Below are 22,751 nucleotides of genomic sequence, written 5' to 3' on the forward strand. Positions count from 1 at the left end.
GTTGGACAATTGGTAGTAGCTTTTACATTAAAAAATATTTAAATCATGAAGACAGTGAAAATATGTACATATATACAAGTGATTCCTGTGCGCTATGCTATGTTTGATAATATATAGGCATATGGAGAAGCTGTAACTATGTTAATTATGAATTGGATAATTGAAACGTCACTCTCTCCAAGGGTAAAATGTGTATTATATTGCTATAAGTTGTTTTTAATTCTTTGTCAAAAGTGTTTAAGTCACTTTGTATTTGCACTGTATCTGAAAACAAATGAAATTGCCTTTCATCAGTTGTTAACTTCGATATCCAATAATTTACAAATCTATGAGAGAAAATTAGAATAAGGCTTGGAAAAGATAAGACCTTCCTTCCCCCCTGAGATTTATCTTTCCCATAGAGAGGTTTTTGTATGTTTCTGTGAGTTTTAACAGTTCCTCTGAGTTCAGTGACTTTGCACTGATAGGGGAGAAAGATACTTAGTTGCAGTTTGATCCAAGAATGGCCAGTAAGTTCTCTTGCATTTGCCAGCCCTGATCTAGTTCAGCGATTGAAATTCTGTATTACTGTATTTAGAAGGAGTTTAAAACTCCATTCTGACCCAGTGAACAAGTTTTAGTGGATCAGTGGTGTCAGCTGTGGGAGGAGATAGCAGGAGTGTAGCAGGCTATGTAGCAGGCTATATTTGCTTTTTTGGATATAGACCGCTCAGAGCTCCTAAGCATACTTTTCTTAAATAGGATAGAGCCCTAAATCAAAAAAGGTTATAGAAATAATCATACTATTAATGACATACTGTTAATGATGCATCTTGAAGACTATGTAGATGCTGCATATGTAATACTTAAGAAACCTAGGAATGATGTTTTAATTCAATCCCTTAATAGCAATGTGCCTTAGGCTGACTTAGTTAAACAATTTAGCCATTATAGTAACTTATTCCTATGGTGGTTATGAGAATTTAATATGAGATACGTGAAACATGATTAACATATTATCTCACATAATAAAGCCTCAATGGATGTTATTATTATTATTTCCACTATATTGATTATACATCAACAATTTATGTGTGTGTGGAAGATAATTACACTGACCTTTATATATATATATATGTATATATATATAATCATTCTTTCCATTAACATTATATATGTTAATGAAAATATATTTTCATAAGTTTAAAAAATTAATATTTAGTATAATGTAATTACCTCTAAAAAAGTCAGAAAAAATTTCCTAAATTGTCTTTTTCATGATTTATATTAAATTCAGTGCTTTAAATGGGAATAAATAATATTTCTACATATGTTCTATTGTTAAAAAATAGTGCATTCTGATAGGTGACCTAACAAGTACCTAAATATTGCTAAAATTATTAAAAGTATAATTTCAATAAGTCACTATCATTCAAAATATTTTGTATATTTTCAATTAGCAAGATGCTGAGACTGAAATAGGTACAGTGTCATAGAAGTTTATAAATGATCAACTTTTTAAAGATTTCAATATATTTTGAATAAATGGATACAGTTATATAGTTATGCACTTAAGACTGTGCAGTATTTTTTTCCAAGCCAAACTGTATCATCCATCTTTATTAAAGATACTTTTTATAAACAATCATGGTATTTCAGGCAGGACATGGGCAGAGGATTGTTAACAGCATACAACAACTTTCAAACTCCCTTCTTCAATAGACTGCCAAAATCAGAAAGCCACTATAAAACCCAATAAAGTATTCATGTGATGCTCTGAACAGGGAAAGTTTAGAGTGAGGGTTGACAGTTCACATTTAGCATGTTGTTTAACAACTTTTCACAAGCCAACCCTGACTTTCAGAAAATGAAAGGAAAATGGCAGAATGATCAATCTGAAGATTCACAAACTAAAAAAGGAATTATTTGAGGGACACCATCTCAGTGGTGACACTGTAAAGTCCAGATTGCCTGACATACTGGGAACCATTTCATGGGGTCAGGTTCTAACAGGTCTCTGGGTTTAAGGGAGTCAAGTCTATGTTGAAGGCAGAGAGGGAAAAGAGGACATAAAAAAATGAAGTTTTTTTCCACACCACCAAGGTGGCTCATGTGTGTCAACATCAAGGAATCCCTCCTCCTGGGAGCCAAGAGGAAGTTTCTCAAAACTAGAAGGGAAAGGTTTTTTTCCCCTTGTTATCAATCTACCTTCGGAGATACTCTACTAATGACATATGCCCTTTCCCCAAAACAATGAAGTGTTCTGTGTGCTAACAACATAGCTTAAAAAAAAGTAAAACAAAATTCTGCATTTTTATAAAACTTGATAAAAAAATAGTATTTCAAAACTGTACAGTCACCAGAAGTACACAGTTATAAAAAATGCACACACTTCACTTGGCATCTCCAGCACCTTCAGCTTTCTGTGCCTGGTGTGTTTTGGCATCTCCATTTTCTGCAGGGTTATTCCCATCCTTGCCAGCATCAGCTTTCCCCTTTTTCCCTTTGGGTACCTTCTCTCCCTTCTTTGCAGGGGTCTTTTTAAGCTTGGGCTCTGGCTTTGGAGGAGCAGGTTTAGCAGATAAACTTGCAGATCTCTGTGGCTCATCCTTCACCTTGGCTTCATCTCCTTTAGCGTCCCCTTCCACCTTTCTCTTGGTCATGGTGGTGACTGCGGTGGGACGTAAGTGCTGGACGCGGGGATGCAGTGGTTCATGGGCTTTGGCCGGTCCGGGGGTCGTTCTCACCTCTTCTTCTTCCAGACTGCACAGTATTTTAAAAAATCTTTCTCTATATACTTTTTTTTTGTTTGGGGGGAAGTAAAAACATTGATTATGAAAGCACTGAAAGCTAATTGATATGAAAAGCTTTATTCAGGGCACTTGGGTGGCTCAGTTAGGCATCTGCCATTGGCTCAGGTCATGATCTCAGAGTCCTGAGATTGAGCTCTCTGCCTCTGCCTCTTACTCTTGCTCTCTCTTTCTCCTTTTCAAATAAATAAATATCTTTTAAAAAAAAGGAAAAAAATGAAAAGCTTTATTCCATCTTTTTAAAAGATATATGTTGGCAAAGATGCAGAGAAAAAGGAAACCTTTGTACACTATTGTTACCCTGTTGTAAATTTGTACAGCCATTTTGAAAAACAGTATAGAGACTGATCAAACACCTAATATAGAAGTATTGAATGGGATCCCTGGGTGGCACAGCGGTTTGGCGCCTGCCTTTGGCCCAGGGCGCGATCCTGGAGACCCGGGATCGAATCCCACATCAGGCTCCCTGTATGGAGCCTGCTTCTCCCTCTGCCTGTGTCTCTGCCTCTCTCTCTCTCTCTCTCTCTCTCTCTCTGTGTGACTATCATAAAAAAAAAAAAAAGTATTGCATGATCCCCAAATCCTTCTTCTGGATATATTCCCAAAGGAAATAAAATCAATACCTCAAAGAGGTATCTGCACTTCCATGTCCATTGCAGCATTAGTCACAATAACCAAGATATGGAAAGAATCTGAGATGGATGAATGAATAAAAAAATATAGTATATACATACAACAGAATAATTTCAGCCTTAAAAAAAAAACAGATGATCCTTACAAATGGCCAACAGACATTCGAAAAAATGCTCAGCATCACTCATCAGAGAAATACAAATTAAAGCCACAAAGATATACCACCTCACACCTGTCAGAATGGCTAAAGTTAACAACTCAGGAAATAACAGATGTGGAAGAAAGGTGAACCCTCTTACACTGTTAGTGGGAATGAAAACTGATATAGCCATTCTGGAAAATAGTATGGAGATACCTCAATAGAACTACCCTATGACTCAGCAGTTGCACTACTGGATATTTATCCAGAGGATACAAAATGCTGACTTGAAGGGGCACATGCATCCTGATATTTATAGCAACTTTACCAACAATAGCCAAATTAGAAAGAACCCAGATGGCCATCTACTGATAAATGGATAAAGAACCTGTGGCACACACACACACACATACACACACTCACACACACTGAAATATTACTCAGTCTTCAAAAAGAATGAAATCTTGCCATTTGCGACGACATGAATGGAACTATGGAACTAGAATATATTACACTGAGCAAAATAAGTCCATCAGAGAAAGACAAATATCATATGATTTCACTCATATGTGGAATTTAAGAAACAAAACAGATGAACATAGGGGAAGAGAAGGAAAAATAAAATAAGAACAAAGAGGGAGACAAACCATAAATGACTCAAGTATAGAGAACAAACTGAGAATTGCTGGAGGGAAGGTGAGTGGGGAGGAGGTTGGGTTAAATGGGTGATGGACAATGAGGAGGATACTTGTGATGAGCACTGGGTATTATATTTAAGTGATGAATCACTAAATTCTACTCCCAAAACCAATACTACACTATATGTTAACTAGCTTGAATTTAAATTAAAAAAAAGAAAAAGACAATTTGGAGTTGGATCTTGACTTGCTGTTTCTAAATGTGTGGCTTTGGGGAAGTCCTCTCACTTCTAATTTCTTGTGCTGCTTTTGTCATTTTATCAAATGAGTTGGGTAGTGTTCCCCCTTTTTTTTATACCTGGAAGGGTTTGTGTATGAGGTTTGCCTCGAGTGATGAAGAAAATAAAGTTCCATAAAGTGACCACCTCAAAATTAATTTAAAAAGGTGATTTTGCCATTTGCAACAGCATAGATAAACCTGGGAGAAGTTATCTTTAGTGAAATAAGCCAGACACAGAAAAAAAAAGACAAAACAAAATAAAACAAACAGATAAAAGCCCCTATAGTATCTCACTCATATGTGGAATCTAAAAAGTCAATACATAAAAGCAGAAAGAATGGTGATTACCTGGGTAGGCAGGTGCAGGAAATTGGAAAATGTTGGCCAAATGATACAAAGTTACAGTTATGTAGGATAAATAAGCCTAGAGATATAAGGTACAGTATGTTAGCTATAGTGAATAATTCTGTGTTGAACACTGGAAATTTGCTAGAGAGTAGATTTCATGTACTTTGATCACACACACAAAGTGGTAACTATGTGAGAAGAAGATAGGTTGATTAGCTTGACTATGGTAATCATTTCACTATGTGTATATATATATCAAATCACCACGTTGTACATTTTAACTATATACAATGTTTATTAAAAAAGACAAATTTGATTCCCTGGAAACAGCATGGTACCAGAGAGAGGAATGTGAATTTATATTCAAATCTAGGCATGGCTAGTCACTAACCTTATAATACTAGGTAAAATGATTTTTTTTCTGCTCCAATTAACTTACATATAATAAGACATAACAGTATTTAGTTTATAGGGTTACTGTGAGGACAAAATAAAAGAGTGTGTGCATAGGGCCTGACTCCTATTAAGTATTCATTACTCACGAGATTCCTCCCTGCTTGTCCTTGTATAAATACTCCAATAATCGAACTAGGAATTGCTTTTCCTCATCATACACAAGGGGGAGATATAGTGAACTGTTCAATTACCAGTTTTACATATCATAAAGTTATCTTTTAAAAGATCAATCAGATTGTGCTAATATCCTGCCAAAAACCTTGAGAAGTCTAATTAAAATACAGAAAAAACATTTTGCTATTGCTGTCATAGCTCAATATATTCATCTTCAAACCATTACTTCAAAGCCATCATATTTTTCATCTTCTGTGTGGCAGACAGACATTGGATGTCTGTGCTCCATGATCTCCACCTCCCCACTTGTCCTTGAGTGTTGGCAAGATTGGTGACTTCCTTCCAGCCAATAGAATATGTCAAAATGTTATGCTAAATAAGGATCCATTGTGTTAGCCTACTCACTCTAAAGTCTTTTTATACTTGGTGGTTTTGAGGAAGGAAGCTGCAGTAAATCTTACAGCTGCAAGAAGATGAATTCTGCCAACAATCTGAGTGAGCTTGTTCATAGGCTCTTCTCTACTTGAACCCTCAGATGAAAACTCAGCCATAGATAAAACCATTATTGCAATCTCACAGATGATTCAGATAAGCATTTCTCCCAATTCACAGGAACCATAAGTTATATAATATTTTAGTATGTTAGGTTTATGGTAATTTGTTCTGTGACATAGAGAATTAAAACTTGTTAACCAGCAAACTGCCTAGCTTTCTGTTCCTCAGCATACTGAACCTTTGTGCTGCTCTTTATGTTTTTAAACTAAACCCTGCTGTTCTCAAACCTGCTAAGTAATTATCTATTCATAATATTCTATCTTTTTTCATTGTGCTGACATATTTAAGATTAATTTACTTTAAAACTTATTTATTATCTGACACACACCCCCTCCCCAGAGATTGTAACCTATTTATACTGAATTATGCTGTACCTCTAGAGCCTTGCATAGAGCCAGGAAAGGGAGGGACTTAAGTCACCTTTATCAGGGTGCAGTTTATGTCTGCATGATTCCAACCAACTAGTTCATACATCTCCTTGACATAACTGAACTTTTAGTTGAACATTTTCCAGCAAAATTATTTGCTTTATAATATCCATAAGTAAAAAATTATTGTGTATAAAGGAAAAATAAAATTGCCTCAATTAGCAGGGCATCTACTTCTTAAAAAAGTGCAATACTCTTAAAGAAAATGATATTTTAAATATAAAAGATCACCAAATGCAGAGCTACAGCGAGACTTCATAATTCTTCTATTTTTAATAAAAGTACTTTTTTTTTTTTTTTTTTTTATAAAAGTACTTTCTAATGATCAAATTCCTGGGGCTTAAGTCTATAAATAGACTTTTTTCAAGTATCATGATGCCTAAACTATATACTATATACCAATATAAAACACAGATTATCTTCAAAAATCCCTGTTTTGCATTCAAATCTTGATACACTTGCCTCATTCATTGTGGAGTAATTTTAAACTCTTAATTGTAGAAAAAGAAATAGGCATATTCATTCACAAACATCATACCATGTAATCATAACATGTTGGTTTTACAAAGATATACCCAGAATCTGGGGCTGAAATGGAATGGAAGTTCTCCTAAGATTCAGTTAAAATAAAAAAAAAAAAAAAACTTTTTAATAGATGAATCCAAACATGTTCAGGAAATAAAATAATTACCTTAAATAACAACTTGTAAGTGTGTAGCTAATGAGGTTGAGGTTGAGTTTGAGGTATCTCCCAGATAAAGTCTAGAGTTTTGTAAATACCTGTGCCTAGGAATACATAATGACAATGTAAAGCAATATGAAAGAAAACTAAAGAATTTAAGATTCTTTTCTTTAAGATTTTATTTATTTATTTGACAGAGAGAGAGAGAGAGTGTGTGTGCAAGCAGTCACAGCAGCAGGCAGAGGGAGAGGGAGAAGCAGACTCCCTGCTGAGCAAGGAGCTAGATATGGGGATTGATCCCAGGACCCTGAGATCATGACTTGAGCTGAAGCTCAGATGCTTAACTGACTGAGCCACCCAGGTGCCCCAAGAATTCAATACTCTGAAGTGAGATAATAAATATCAGAAATATAAGTTCTTAGTACATAGAAGTTCAATATAAAGTTGTTAAATAAGTCTCTATTGAAATGTTGAAGAAGGTCATTCAGAGGATATGACTGCTGATTGACCTGAAAGCTAGACCTAGAACAATCAATGCTTCTCACCCTCTCCCTGTCCTTGGAATGTATCTTCTGCTCACTGTTTGCATTGTGGGAGCCATTTTCAAGGACGAATCCTTGAAAAAGCAATGTGTTGTTGAAAAGAATGGAGTGGTATATACAAATGAACCCAGTTAGGTCCTCCAGATAAACTTTTAAGACCTTGGATGGCTGGTGCAGGATCTTCTCTTCTGGTAGCCACCCTAGAGAAGCTTCATATCTAAGTTATCTTTGTTTATTACATTTGCCACCCACCAATCTGGAGTGATCTGCCTCTTTTTTTTTTTTTTTTTTTTTTTTTTTTTTTAGTTTTAAAAGATTTTATTTATTCATTAGAGACACACACACACACACACAGAGACAGAGACAGAGACAGGCAGAGGGAGAAGCAGGCTCCATGCAAGGAACCCAACGTGGGACTCCATCTGGGGTCTCCAGGATCACGACCCTGGGCTGAAGGTGGCGCTAAACCACTAAGCCACCGAGGCTGCCTGGTCTACCTCTTTCTTCTGTCTTTGCCTACCCTGAATAGAAGCCACTTTTAGATTTCATCTGTGAAGCCCCCAAGTTTGCAAACTGACACGAATTAATTCCATTAATTTGTTCAAATTTAAACCTTTCATATATTAGAAATTGATAAAATATTTAATAAATTTTTAATGAAATTATTAGTAGTTTAATTTCCCCGTGTAGTCTTAAAAATGATTTTATTTATTTATTTGAGAAAGTGAGCAAGAGAGAGCATGAGCAGCGGGCAGGGGCAGAGGGAGAGGGAGAAGCAGACTCCGCACTGAGCTGGGATCCGCCCATGGAACTCCAATCCCAGAACGCCAAAGGCAGATGCTTCACTGACCACACCATCCAGGTGCCCTTTCCCCCACGCAGTCTTTTAAGAGATGCAAAGCACAGGCACTGAGAAGTTGGCATAAACATCCTGATTCTTTAGTTAGATAAAAGCATCAACATAAAGTACAATGTGTTTGGTAGTGTATCAAATTCCTGTATTTTTACTGAATGTGAATCAAGTCTAGTCATTTTTAATTCATCATCATTAATGGTGTTATTGATATACACTATGCAAGATGAATAAAATCAGTATAAATTTGGTAAGAAATAATTGTGATTGTCCATAGAAGAATTTCATAGTCTAGCTGAAATATCTACTGGTTTATTGAAAGCAGAATTCTGAAGAGAGATCAAGTTTTGTTTAGAGAGGAGACAACAATAGAGCTAAATTTAATTCCTTAAAAATAAACATATTTTAAGTCAATACAAGCTTACCTTTTAACTTGCTTCCAGTTAAATGGAACATTTCCAAAGTGTTAAAACTGTACATTCCAAATACTTTTAATTCTGTCCTTTAAAATAGTTTCCATACCTATCTTGCCAAAAGGACAAGATATTCCTTTTGATAGTGTATTCATTTTATTTCCACCAACTTTAAAACATATGATCATGGTAGAGAAAATCAAATTTTGGGATTAGCAAATGGACAGTAGGTCATATAATATTGTAAAATGTTGGTATACATTTGTTTCACTCTATTTGACATAAACATTAAAAGTGCTTGATATATATATATATGCTATATATGTTGAGAGCAGGCCTTTGAATTTGGCTCTAGTATCCACTGACTTTTATTATGAGGAAGTTAATTTACTTGCCTTATTGCCCTCAATTCCTTCATCTTTAAAATACAGAAACCAACCCATCCCATAGGTTGTTGTAAGGATGAAATGACATAACAAATTAAATGAGTAGCAGAATAAATGCTAGATATTCAAATTATTAGTCCAATGTCATTCTGTTAGCAGCATATTGCTAAACATGGTCTTTGTTTTAAAATGATGAACACATTACATAAAATTAAAATAAAAATTTTTATTCACTTAATTTCTAATGCCATATGTTGCATTGCTTACCTTTAAATAAAATAAACCCCTAGGACAAGAAATGTATGCCACAAATTTAACTCTGTGTCAGTGCTACACAATTGTAAATACAGCCACATTTTTCCTCTAAAGAGTAGCAATATTTTCCCAGTGGCAGAAAGCCTCTCCCTTACCTGCCAAACTACTTCTTCTCTGCCCCCATTATTCCTCTAACTTCTAAAGATAAGTTTGTAGACTCTGAGTTATTATGTGCTTCTCTTCTCCAAGTTACAACACATGCTTGCCTGAGGAGGTTTGCAAACCTTGGTTAATATTAATGAAACAATTGTGGCCTAAGCAGCCCAAACTTTGTCTTCATGGTCATGGTCTGCACTACATCTCCTCATTAAACATGGGGAACATTCCTCTCACATTTAATTATGGATACCTAAATAATATTTTCCCTGGAAATCTAATATTTTTAAGCATTAAAGAGAGAAAATAGAAGTCATATTTTCTTTCTGAATAGTATTTATTTCTTACACTCAGACACAAAGTGCTGTCAACCAGCTGTAAGTGTGTAAGTGACTCACTGGTCAGGGAGATGCCACATGTTCCTTTGAGAAATGATGAATGATTTAAAATTCATGATCTGAAATAGAACTTGGATCCCTAAGGGTTACTGGAGGGCCTATCTATAATAGTTCACAAAAAGCAGTATACTGTTGGTTATGCACTCTGTGAGCAGGAATATTCCAGGGTCTAGGCTACTTACTCCTAAGTTTTACACATTTTTAACTCTACAGGGAACTAAGTATCTACTTATCGCAGTAAAGGTGACATTAATAAGACAGTATCCAGGCTTGGTTTTACTAAGCAATTGTCTCAGTGACAAGTTTTAGTAAGACAACTTGTCTCAGTACAAGTTTTCCAACTTCAACTGCACTCTCACAAAATCTGGACACATTATTTTTATTCATATCTCTCTCTCTCTCTCTTTCTTTCCTTCTTTCTATTTTTTTTTTTTTTTTTGCTTTGCCACCACATTCTCCATGAAAGTTGTTCAGTGCCCTCTCCACTTACCTTATATACCCAAACTTACTTTTACCAGGAGATGTAGGTTATTTCTCAGCTTCTCTGGAGGATTAGAGAAGGAAGAGATGGATTTGTTGAAAGCCTACTGTTATCACAGTGTTCCAAAGATTCATGAATATTAGCATCATTCTCCCATCTTATGGATGAGAATATTTGGCCAAGAGAATTCAAGTGACTTGCTGAAGATCTCACATATTGAGCTAATAAGAAAGTATGGATTGTAACTTAGGTCTGTCTGATGCCAATATCCATGCTGCTTTCCAGGAAGCACAGCTTATTTTTGCCAAGGCCAAGTGTCTTTCTGCCAGTGTGCTGACACCTGTTTCTGTCTTCTTAAGCACCTACTTTTTCAAGTTTTAATTTTTCCTAACTACATTGAAAGCCCATCCTCAACTATTTTTTTAATTAAAAAATTAATACTAGTGTGGTTAATGTACAGTGTTATATTAGTTTCAAATGTACAATATAGTGATGCAACAGTTTCATATTACTGAGTTATCATCAAGATAAGCACACTTTTAATCCCCTTCAAATATTTCACCCACCTTCCCCACCCACCTCTCCTTTGATAACCATGTTTGTCCTTTATAGTTGAGTCTGCTTTTTGGTTTCTCTCTCTTTTCCTCCCTTTGTTCATTTGTTTTGTTTCTTAAACTTCACCTATGAGTGAAGTCATATGGTATTAGACTTTCTCTGACTGGGTTATTTTGAATAGCATAACACCCTCTAGTTCCATTCGTGTGGTTGCAAATGTCAAGATCCATTCTTTTTATAGCTAAATAATATTCTGTATATCACTTCTTTATCCATTCATCTGTTGATGGATACTTGGGCTACTTCCATAATTTGGCTATTGTAAATAATGCTGCAATAAACATAGGGGTGGATATGTCTTTTTGAATTAGTGTTTTTGTATTCTTCGGGCAAAGCCCAGTAGTAAAATTACTGGATCATAGGGGCAGGTCTACTTTTAATTTTTGAGGAAATTCCATACTGTCATCCACAGTGGCTGCACCAGATTGCATTCCTACCAGTAAGACACGGGGGTTCCTTTTTCTTCACACCCTTGCCACCACTTGTTGTTTCTTGAGTTTTTACTTTAGCCATTCTGACAAGTGTGAGGTGATATCTTATTTTTGTTTTGATTGTGTTTCCCTGATGATGAGTGATGTTGAGCTTCTTTCCACATGTCTGTTGTCCATCTGTAAATCTTCTATGAAGAAATACCTATTTATGTCTTCTGCATTTTTATTGAATTGTTTGTTTTGGGGATGTTGTGCTTTATAAGTTCTTAATATATTTTGGACACTAACTCTTTGTCAGATATGTCATTTGCAAATCTCTTCTCCCTTTAAGTCAGCTGTTTTAGTATTGTAGGTTGTTTTCTTTCCTATGCAGAAACTTTTTATTTTGAGGTAGTCCTGATAGCTTATTTTTACCTTTATTTCTCTTGCCTCAGGAGACATATCTAGAAAGATATTGTTACAACCAATGTCAGTGACATTACTGCTTTTACTCTCTCCTAGGAATTTGTTGTTTCAGGTCTCATATTTAGGTCCTTAATCCATTTTGAATTTATTTTTATGTATGGTGAAAGAAAATGGTCCAGTTTTATTATTGTATGTGCTGTCCAGTTTTCCTAAAATTATTTGCTGAAAAGATTGTCTTTTCCTACTGCATATCCTTTTTGCCTCTGCCAATGACCATATAATGGTGGATTTATTTCAGGGATTCCAATTAAGTTCAATTGATCTATTGTAAATATTTAGGCAACCAACATAGAAGCATTCAAATGTATAAAACAATAACAATCATAAAATAACTAATTGATAGCATTACAATAATAGTAGGAGACTTTGCCATTCCATTTATATCAATGGCCAGAACATCCACACAGAAAATCCATAAGGGAATAGTGGATTTGAATCAGATATTGCACCATATGTGTTTAACAGATATATTCAAAACATTCCGTTCTAAAACAGAATACACATTTTTTTTTCAAATGCACATAGTGCTTTCTCCAGAACAGATCATATATTAGGCCACAAAAGAAGTCTTAACAAATTAAAAAGACTGAATTTATACCATGCATCTTTTCTGATGATGACACCATGAAACTAGAAATCAACCACAAGAAAAAACCTAGAAAGAGCACAAAAACATGGAGATTAAATAACATGGCACTAAATAATGAACGAGTCAACCAAGAAATCAAAGAAGAAGTTTAAAAATTACATGGAGAGAAATGAAAATGAAAATGTAATGGTCCAAAATCTTTGGGATGCAGTAAAATTTTCAAGGTTTCAAGAGGGAAGTTTATAACAATACAGGCCTACTTCAAGAAGCAAGAAGAATCTTAAACATACAACCTAAACTTACAGCTAAAGGAGATAGAAAAAGGACAAGAAATAAAACCTAGAACCAGTAGAAGGAAGTAAATAATAAAGATTAGAACAGAAACAAATGATACAGAATAAAAAAAAAAAAAAAAACAGTAATACAGATCAATGAAACCAGGCACTGGTTCTTTGACAAGATCCACCAAAATGATAAACCTCTAGCCAGAATCATTAGGGGGGGGGGCGGGGGCTCAAATAAACAAAATCACAAATAAAAGAGGAGAAAGAACAATGGACACCACAGAAATACAAATGATTGTAAGAGAATATTATGAAAAAATCGTATGCCAACAAACTAGACAACCTAAAATAAATGGATGAAGTCCTAGAAACATATAATCTATCAAAACCAAGGCAGGAAGAAATAAAAAATTTGAACAGATTGATTACTCACAATGAAATTGAATCAGTAATCAAAAAACCCACCCCCCTAAAAAAAATCCAGGACCAGATGACTTCACAGGTGAATTCTACCAAATATTTAAAAAGTTAAAACTTATTCTTCTCAAACTATTAATAAAAATGGAAAAGAAGAAAAAACTTCCAAATCCATTCTATGAAGCAAGAATTATCCTGATACCAAACCAGATAAATTTACCAGAAAAAGGTGCACATCACCAGGGCACCTGGATGGCTCAGTCAGTTGAACATCTGACTTTAGCTCAGGTCATGACCTCAGGATCCTGGGATGGAACCCCATGTAGAGCCCCAGGTAGAGCTCCGCATTGGGCTCCATTCTCAGTGGGGAGTCTGCTTGTCCACCAGCCTCCTCCCCACTCATACTTTCTCTCTCTCAAATAAATACATACATGCATGCATACATACATAGTTTTTAAAAATGTAAAAAAAGAGAACTATAGGTCAATATTCCTGATGAACATGGGTGCAAAAATCCCAACAACATACTAGTAAACTGAATCCAACCATACATTTAAAAAGTTACTTATCATTGTCAAGTGAAATTTATTCCTAGAATGCAAGTATGGTTCAATATTCACAAATTGATCAACATAGCACATCACATCAATATGAGAAAGGATAAAAAATATGATAATTTTTAAAAAAGATTTTATTTATTTATTCATGAGAGACACACACACACACAGAGAAAGGCAGAGACACAGGCAGAAGGAGAAGCAGGCTCCATGCGGAGAGTCCGACATGGGACTCGATCCCAGGTCTCCAGGATCACGCCCTGGGCTGAAAGAGGCGCTAAACCGCTAAGCCGCTCAGGCTGGCCCATATGATAATTTCAATAGATGCAGAGAAAGCATTTGACAAAGTACAACATCCATTCATGATAAAAACCCTCAACAAAGCAGGTTTAGAGGAAAGATACCTCAACATATTAACATATTAAAGGCCTTATATGAAAACCCCACAGTGAATGTCATACTCAATAGGGAAAAATTGAGAGCCTTTCCCTAAGGTCAGGAAGAAGGATATCCATTCTCACCAATTTTATTCAACATAGTAATGAAAGCCTAGCCATAGCAATCAGACAAGACAAAGGAATAAAAAGCGTCCAAATCGGAAGAAGTAAACTTTCACTGCCTGCAGATAACATGGTACTATATATAGAAGACCCTAAAGACTCTACCAAAAAAACTACTAGAACTCAATGAATTCAATAAGGTCATAGGATACTGTCCATATATTGTATTTTTGTACACTAATAATGAAGCAGAAGAAAGAGAAAGTAAGAAAAATCCATTTATAATTACACAAAAATAAGATACTTAGGAATAAATTTAATCAAAGAGGGGAAAGAACTGTGCTCTGAAACCATTGAAAGAAATTAGAGATGACACAAAGAAAGAGAAGACATTCCATGCTGATGGATCAGAAGAACAAACATTGTTAAAATGTCTATACTACCCAAAATGATCTACATATTTAATGCAATCCCATCAAATACCAACAGCAGTTTTCGCAGAACTAAAACAAACAATTCTAAAATTTGTATGGAACCACAAAAGACCTTGAATATCAAAGCAATCCTGAAAAATAAAAACATAACTGAAGATATCACAATTCTAGGCTTCAAGTTATATTTGAGAGCTGTGGTGATCCAAACAGTATGGTACTGGCAGAAAAATCAACTATTTTAAAGGTAAACATGTTCTTGTCTTGCATAATGAATAACCTAAAAAACAAGAAAATACCTTTCTTCAAAACTACTTTATACTTTCACCACAATCTAATCCCTTCCTTCCTTCATTGTCTGCTACTTGAAAATAATTTATTTTATGGCTTTCACTGTCTCAGAGACCACTTTCTTTTTAATCCCTTGCTATCTGGCATCTACTTCTACTCCTTTTATAAAATGTTCTTTGCAAGGTCATTAATTCTTCCATATTTATACATTTAAATATACTTTTTATTCAGTCACACATTTATTTATATGATTCTCTCCAATTTCTTAAAACATTCTTATATTCTGACTTCTGCTACACATAATTTATTTTTCCTTATGAAAATAATAGCCATAATATATTGTGTGCTAGTGACTGCTAGGATCTCTACATCTTTAGTTCATTTAGTCCTAATGACAGCCTTTCAGGTTAGAAATTATTCACTATTACAGTTTAAGAAAATGAGGCTCATAGAACCTATGTCACTTCCCCAAGTTAACTGCTTCTTTAAGGATTATTTTTTCTTATATTCTACATGTTATGGCATTTCCTATGATTTCATTTCAGTCTCTTCTCTCTCCTAATTAAGTTCTATTCTCTGAAAACATCATCTTTTATAATGTCAACTGCCTTTACCAGATAGACTGATTTAAATCTGAACTCAATTGCACTATCTCCCCTACACATTTCCTCCTTCTATTCACATATCCCTACCCCCAAGAGTTTCACTTTCTTATTACTGCCCTTTGTGCTCAACATTCCCAGCTACTTAGTCATGAAAAATAAAGCATCCTGATTCTCCCACATCTCAGTTGTCTTGTTTATTCTATTGATGGCTATATCTCCTAACCATTATCTTGTTTCCATTGGCAATGCTATAAAGTTGATCAAACCTTCAGTGTTTTTGTCTAGGCTACATCAATAGCTCATTGCAGGATCATTATGAGTCTTACAGAGAATGTCAAATAAATCTCCCTGTCTTCCTCCATATGAATTTCCATGAGGTTTCTGCTTAATTGTAGCAAGCAATTCCTTCTTTTATGGAGCCCCAATTTTTTTTAACAGAAACAAATCACTCGGAAGTAATCTGTGTACAAGTCAAATAGAATTGAAGAAAATAGAATTATTCACTTGTACACTTTTATTTGCTTTTTTAGGAGGCAAAGTCAATTCTTTTCCATACAAATCTTATAAGCTTTATTTATTAATTATATTGGATCATAAATAATTTGAAAAAATATGGTGTGTGTATATTTATATTTTTATGTGTGTGTGTGTGTGTGTGTGTGTTACACCACAATGTGTAGTAGTGGTTTTAAAAGCACTAGCGATCTTACATTTTAAATTTTGCTTCTTTTGGAAATTATGTATTTTCTAAAGAACTTAGAAGCTTAAAAATGTTTCAGAAACATCGAAAATCAACCTCTCTTTCTCTCTCTCCCTCCATACACAAGTGTGCATGTATGCACCACATATATGTGCATATCTATCCAAGTTTGGGAGTATTTTTTAAGCTGAAGTCAATCTATTTACATCTAATTTATTTATTTATTTGAGTGTCTTTTCCCACTTTCTAATGTATTTGATCACTTTCAACAGGCATTTATGTTCTTCATGAAAAATTATGCTTTTTCTGTATGTCCAAGTTTTGATTTATAGTGTATATAATTAGAAAAGAACAGACTGTGTGAAAATGAGGGGGAAGAAAACAGAACCATCAAGCAAAGGTCTCCAGTTTTAAAATATTGCTTTTTGATTTTTTGTGTATATGTATTCTGAATTTATTATGCTACTTTTCTCATTGCCTATTTTTTCTAATATATGCATCTTAGATAGATGTATATAATTATATACACTGAGAAATTAAAACAGATGATTAAGAGAATGCAGTGATTAATATTAATTATAAAGTAAAAATATTTAATTTATGGAATTATTATCATCTGAAAACAGATGATAATGTTCCCCCTTTGTATTCTATAGTCTTTTTTTAAATCTTGTACACAATTCCTTTGAACTATACTAGTGGGTTGAAAAGAACACTTATCCAAATATAGGTTGAAATAATTATTAGAGAGCTAAAATCTGTGCTACTAAATGTTTCCCTCTAATGGCATTAAACATATGCCTAAAGGCATCCAGTTTAGGGGAAATCAAACTTATTGCCTTTTAAAAGTCAAAAAAGATAACATCACATGATAAAGGCAATATAAAATTATGTGTGGCAGAGACAAAAATATTCACCACATGGCCATCTACTCCTCTATTTCCCATCCCTACTTACAGAGCCACATGATTGTGCTGACCAATGAAACTTAATGTCATTTGTAGGATGAAGCAATACTAAACTTATTCACAATTCCACAGTCGTGTTTACATCTTTTGTGGCAACTAAAGAGGTAACATAGTGCAATAAATGCAGCCATAGATGACGAAGTTTCTGTCAGTCTGAGCTCCTGTGAAACTATAGAAAGCACAGACTCCCCCTGCAAAACCACACAATCACCACATTAGCCTGTAGCATAAGCAAAGACAACTGTTCTGATAAGCCAGAGAAATTCTAGGGGTCAATTTGTTAGTACAATATAACATTATCTATACTAGTAATACAATGTCAGTGCCAGTTTCGACAATTCCTTTATTGTGCATATTGTTTTAAGACTAATATTATTTCTTTATTATAGCACTGAATATCATTTCTCACTCAGAAAATAGGTCTTCTGCAGAAAGAACATAATTTTGAAGGTAATTTTAACAGTAAATCAGGCTCCAAAGAAAATTTTACCTCATTTTAGATAATCCTTGGTAGTTTTAAAAGTTTAAATACTTTAACCATTAAAACTGCCAATAACCAACATCAAGGCACAGAATCTATTTAAAAACAATTCGTTGTATATTTTTCCATCTTATCTATCACATAACTATTAAAATAAAACACAGAAACAATAATGGGCCCAAAGAGACCATTAAAATCTATTCAATAAATGATCCAGGAACTGAAAGTATCCAATTAATCTACAGTCAGTGAAACATAAAATGTGAAGACACAGATGCACATATGTTTTGATACACTATGTTATAAAACTCTGTATAAGTTGCAAGCAAATTTTTTGTAAAGATAACCTATTAGGAAAAAAAAAAAAGATAGCCTATTAGGAGATACTGTTGAAAAATAGCATTCTTTTCTTTATAAGTTTTAGTGTATACATATATGTGTATATACATACATTTGTAATTCACATTCATTCATAGTTTCGATCCTTATATATTTCAGTAGCCATATTTCTTTTGAGAGACAATACGGTATCTGAGACCCCTGTCAAAGCTGGAGCAGTAAACTACTGAGTGGAAATCTACTGAGAACTGAATTTTTGAGCTAACATGCCTATTCTGTGAGTCCCATGACATGCAAGATTCTAGCTTCCACTACAGGCTGGAAAAAAAATATCTACTGGTTTTGTCTAGTCTGTAGTACTTAGAGTGTTGGATAATTAACCAAACTATGGCAATTCAGTTCCACTGCCTGGATCTTTAACTGGTTCAATGACACAAAGAATTAGGGAATAGGTTAGAATTTATTACAGTTATAGCCACAATCTTAGTAGAAGTCTCAGTACAGGCAGAGTTTCCCAGTATTTTGGATGATTCTGTCTTCCTTCTGGTAGCTTTCCAATTATTTTTTTTTCCTGGTACCAGTAACCGACATCAGTTTCAGTTGTTTGAACCCAAGAACACTGACAAATTCATCTTTGCAGAAGCTTATAATGTACCTTCTATGTACTTATCTATCGATATATACTGCCAAAAAACTTCCACAAAAATAAAATATATTGCTTTTTTTTGCTATAATTCTTAGGAAAGATATGAAAAGCCTCATAATCACTCAACAGATGCTATTGAGTTTTAAAGAAACACTTTGTAAACATTATAACAGGATGAAGTGCAGTCTGTTCTTTAGTTCTTAAATCAAGTTAGTCCATTGAATTTTAATGAATGTTTCATTCCAGATATTTTTCATCTCAGGTATGTGCATCCATTTAAATGAATAAATTGTATGTTTGAGAATTTGCAGTTGAAAAAAGAATTTCAATTTATTTTATAGGAAAATTGATAGCTATAGGATCTATCACCTCTATCCATAAATAGAATTGGCATAGGATATATGAAAAGGAAATCCCTTTTGAAGTTGATAAAGAGGAAAACAATGTTTTTTGTTCTACTTAGCATAAATTACATTATTTAAACTATAATGAATTATAATCTATATTACATCAAAAAAACAAGGCTGAAAATTTTGATATAATCTGTTTTCTTCTGTACTTGAAACAAAAATCCCACTTAAAGTCTATCTGCAAGATTCTACAATTATCTTCTAAATATTAAGTAACATGATAGCCTTTACTGTAAACTCCACCAATTAAAAATAATGTTGTGGCTAGTTTTGGGTTAACTATAATTAATTTGGAACTACTTTTGAATGTGTCCTTTGGGATTCCCTATCTTGCTTTAAAAAAAGGATATTAAACAAAAGGTAAATAAAAAGACATTGTTTCCTCAGTGTTGTTACCATGATTCTGAGCACTAGTGCCCATCATATTAGACTATAACAAGTGGATATGAGGACTTAGTCTAATGTTTCACTAAATTACTAAGAAACAGTTATTTCAGAGAGTTTCAGAGGAAGATGTTTGAGATGAATTTCCTGATGTGAGTCTGTGTCAGACTCTGCCTCCTTTACTGATGCTAAAGAACTATCTTTGTATGCAGCCTTGTCAAGTCCACCTAATCACCGGAAACCCAGTGTAGACAAATTTAGGAATCCTTTACTAATAGGTAGGGCATGTGATATTCTCTAAGAGTGGGCTTTCACTCCCTTTGAATAGCAGCCATCTATCCCATCCTTATCTTAATCAGGTTCCTAATGCATGTGACTGTTCCTAAGACTGTCTTCATCCTTCAACTTTAGTTATCCATTTAAACTCCTAGAAAGCACCTGAAAAGCCCTCCTTTCTCTCCTCTTAGTGTCAATCTGTACCAATGTACAAGCTGGGCTCTTATATCAATACCAACAGAGTTGACACTCAAAGCTTTATCAGATACTGAAACTTGTTTGATTGTTTTGTCAGTGATCTTTCTGTCCATAAGACTCCTTTAGAAGTGGTAATGTTAAGCCTCATACCTGAGTATGAAGGAGCTGGTCTTACTTTCTAAAGGGAGCTAGTCTTAGTTTCGCCATAGGTCAGACTCATCTTCTCCTTACTTTACTTCTCCCTACAATTGATTGATTTTTCCTGTTCAGGAAACTTAAGTCCTTTTTTCTTCATCGTAAACATTTTCTTCTTATTCTCTCAGAATTTACTTCAGTAAATTCTTTAAGAATGGGAATTAGTGAAGTAACTGGAAAAGGAAATTGGAGAGGAAAACTGTGCTTTCTTTGTTTTCGGTTGGTTAAAATGGTCAGTTTTTAAAACTCTTTTTGCAAAAAAAAATTTAAAAGAATAAAAAATAAAAAATAAAACTTTTTTTGCATTTGCTATGTTTTCCAAAAGTTATTCACTGTAGCAGCTTCCTGCCCAACCTTTTCAAGTTTTTCATATCTTTTATCCTGTGTCTGAATTTTCTATTTATTTTTTTAAGATTTTATTTATTTATTTATTCATGAGAGACAGAGAGAGAGAGGCAGAGACACAGGCAGAGGGAGAAGCAGGCTCCATGTTAGGGACCCTGACATGGGACTTGATCCTGGGTCTCCAGGATCACACCCTGGGCTGCAGGTGGCGCTAAACTGTTGCGCCACTGGGGCTGCCCCAAATTCTCTATTTCTACTTCAGCTGTAGCAACCTTATTATTTTCTTGTTTTGGAAGTTAATACAATTTTTAAAGGGAAGATTTTAAAAATAAATAATTTCCTTATTAAATATTTTTTTGTATTTTAGAGTTATATGTGTCAGAACTAGCTAGGCAAAAGATGTCTGAAAAGAAAAATGAAACAATATTCTATGCTAAGCTCATATTAAGGAAGCATATCATTTATCACTTATCATTTTAACCCATATAATTCTACAGGTGATGAGAGATACCAAGAGGGGAAGACACAGGGCTTACTACAGTCAAGATGCTTCCTTCCATTTACTGGAGATTTTGTTTTAATTGTATTGTAGGAAAAATATAATAAATGGCATACTAAAATGCTAGTTTTTCTTGTACATTATTGCATTTTACTTAAACTGCTATATTTTTTTCTGTGGATTTGGTAATTTCTGTATCTTTTAAACCTTATAGTCTGAAAATTTTGTTTGCATCTGGATCATCACTATTATTAATGAACCTCCATTTAGAATCAACAAAAATATAAGATAATTCATAGGCATTTTCTCTTTTCTCTCTTTTTTTCAAAGATTTTATGTATTTGTTGATGAGAGACACAGAGAGAGAGGCAGAGACATAGGCAGAGGGAGAAGCAGGCACCCTGTGGGGAGCCTGATGCAGGACTCCATCCCAGCATCCCAGGATCATTACCTGAGCCAAAGGCAGATGCTCAACCACTGAGCTACCCAGGTGCCCCTATAGACCTTTTTTCAAGGTGTTTATAATAAATCTTTAAGGTCAATGACCATATCTATAATGGATGGAAAATATCATAAACATCTGTTAACATGAGATTGACTTCTATGAAACAATATTACTCTCCTACTGATTCTAGTTAATCACTATTGTCTGAGTAAAATCTTCCCATCATTTTCTAGTATTTAGATTGCCTTGATATTCTATCCTCTGGGCTACTTGATTTCATACTAATGTCCCGGAATTTCTGTTCTTCTCTCACTAGAGCTAATGTTTAAGTGTAAGTTCAGTATAGTTGAATGGTTTAAGTGAAACAAAGCAAATATATAAATTAAAGACAACAATACTACTTATAAATACTCTCAGTGTAATCTAGGTGACTTATGTGGATTACTGTATATGCATCCTGTATATATCATGTATACATATGATATATACATGCTCCCAGATGAGGATGGAGATCTTTTTCCTGGATTATTTAGTTTCTCAAAATCAATTATTTGATCACAAATTATTTCTAAAATAAAACAGATTTCTTATTTTTTAATATTTTATTTATTTATTCATGAGAAACACAGATATATATATAGAGAGAGAGAGGCAGAGACACAGGCAGAGGGAGAAGCAGGCTCCATGCAGGGAACCTGATGTGGGACTCGATCCCAGGTCTCCAGGATCAGGCCCTGGACTGAAGGCGGTGCTAAACTGCTAAGCCACCCAGGCTGTCCTCTTATTTTTAATATTAATTTTTAAGAGTAAATTTATTGAAGTTTGAAGAAAGCATGTCAGAGGGATATCCAGTTGGTTACTTAGGCAGGTCTCCACAGAATGGCAGCATGTTGGTATTATCACTATACAGCATAATCTGCTTTTGTAATGAGCATCTGTTAATCTTAGAAATTGGACTCCCTTAGTGCAGCCTGAAGCAACAAACTCAATAACTACAAGACATGCATAAAAATCATAATATCAATTTATTATCTTAATAAATATTTTACAACCAGTGTTTATTGGATTGATTGTCACTGCCTATACTTTGTTCATTGTCATATCTATGCAGTAATTCAAATTACAATCATATGG

The 22,751-nt window shown here is 34.3% G+C and overlaps 1 protein-coding gene across 1 annotated transcript; it reads right to left on the reverse strand.

Moving 5' to 3' along the window:
• Positions 1-2,372: 2,372 nt before the first annotated feature.
• On the reverse strand, positions 2,373-2,642 carry LOC121480349 (non-histone chromosomal protein HMG-17-like). Its single transcript, XM_041736876.1, has one exon. It carries the CDS (start codon positions 2,640-2,642, stop codon positions 2,373-2,375), a length of 270 nt encoding a protein of 89 aa, XP_041592810.1.
• Between the last annotated feature and the right edge of the window lie 20,109 nt (positions 2,643-22,751).

This window comes from Vulpes lagopus, chromosome 1, assembly GCF_018345385.1.
Source record: "Vulpes lagopus strain Blue_001 chromosome 1, ASM1834538v1, whole genome shotgun sequence".
Lineage (NCBI taxonomy): Eukaryota > Metazoa > Chordata > Mammalia > Carnivora > Canidae > Vulpes > Vulpes lagopus.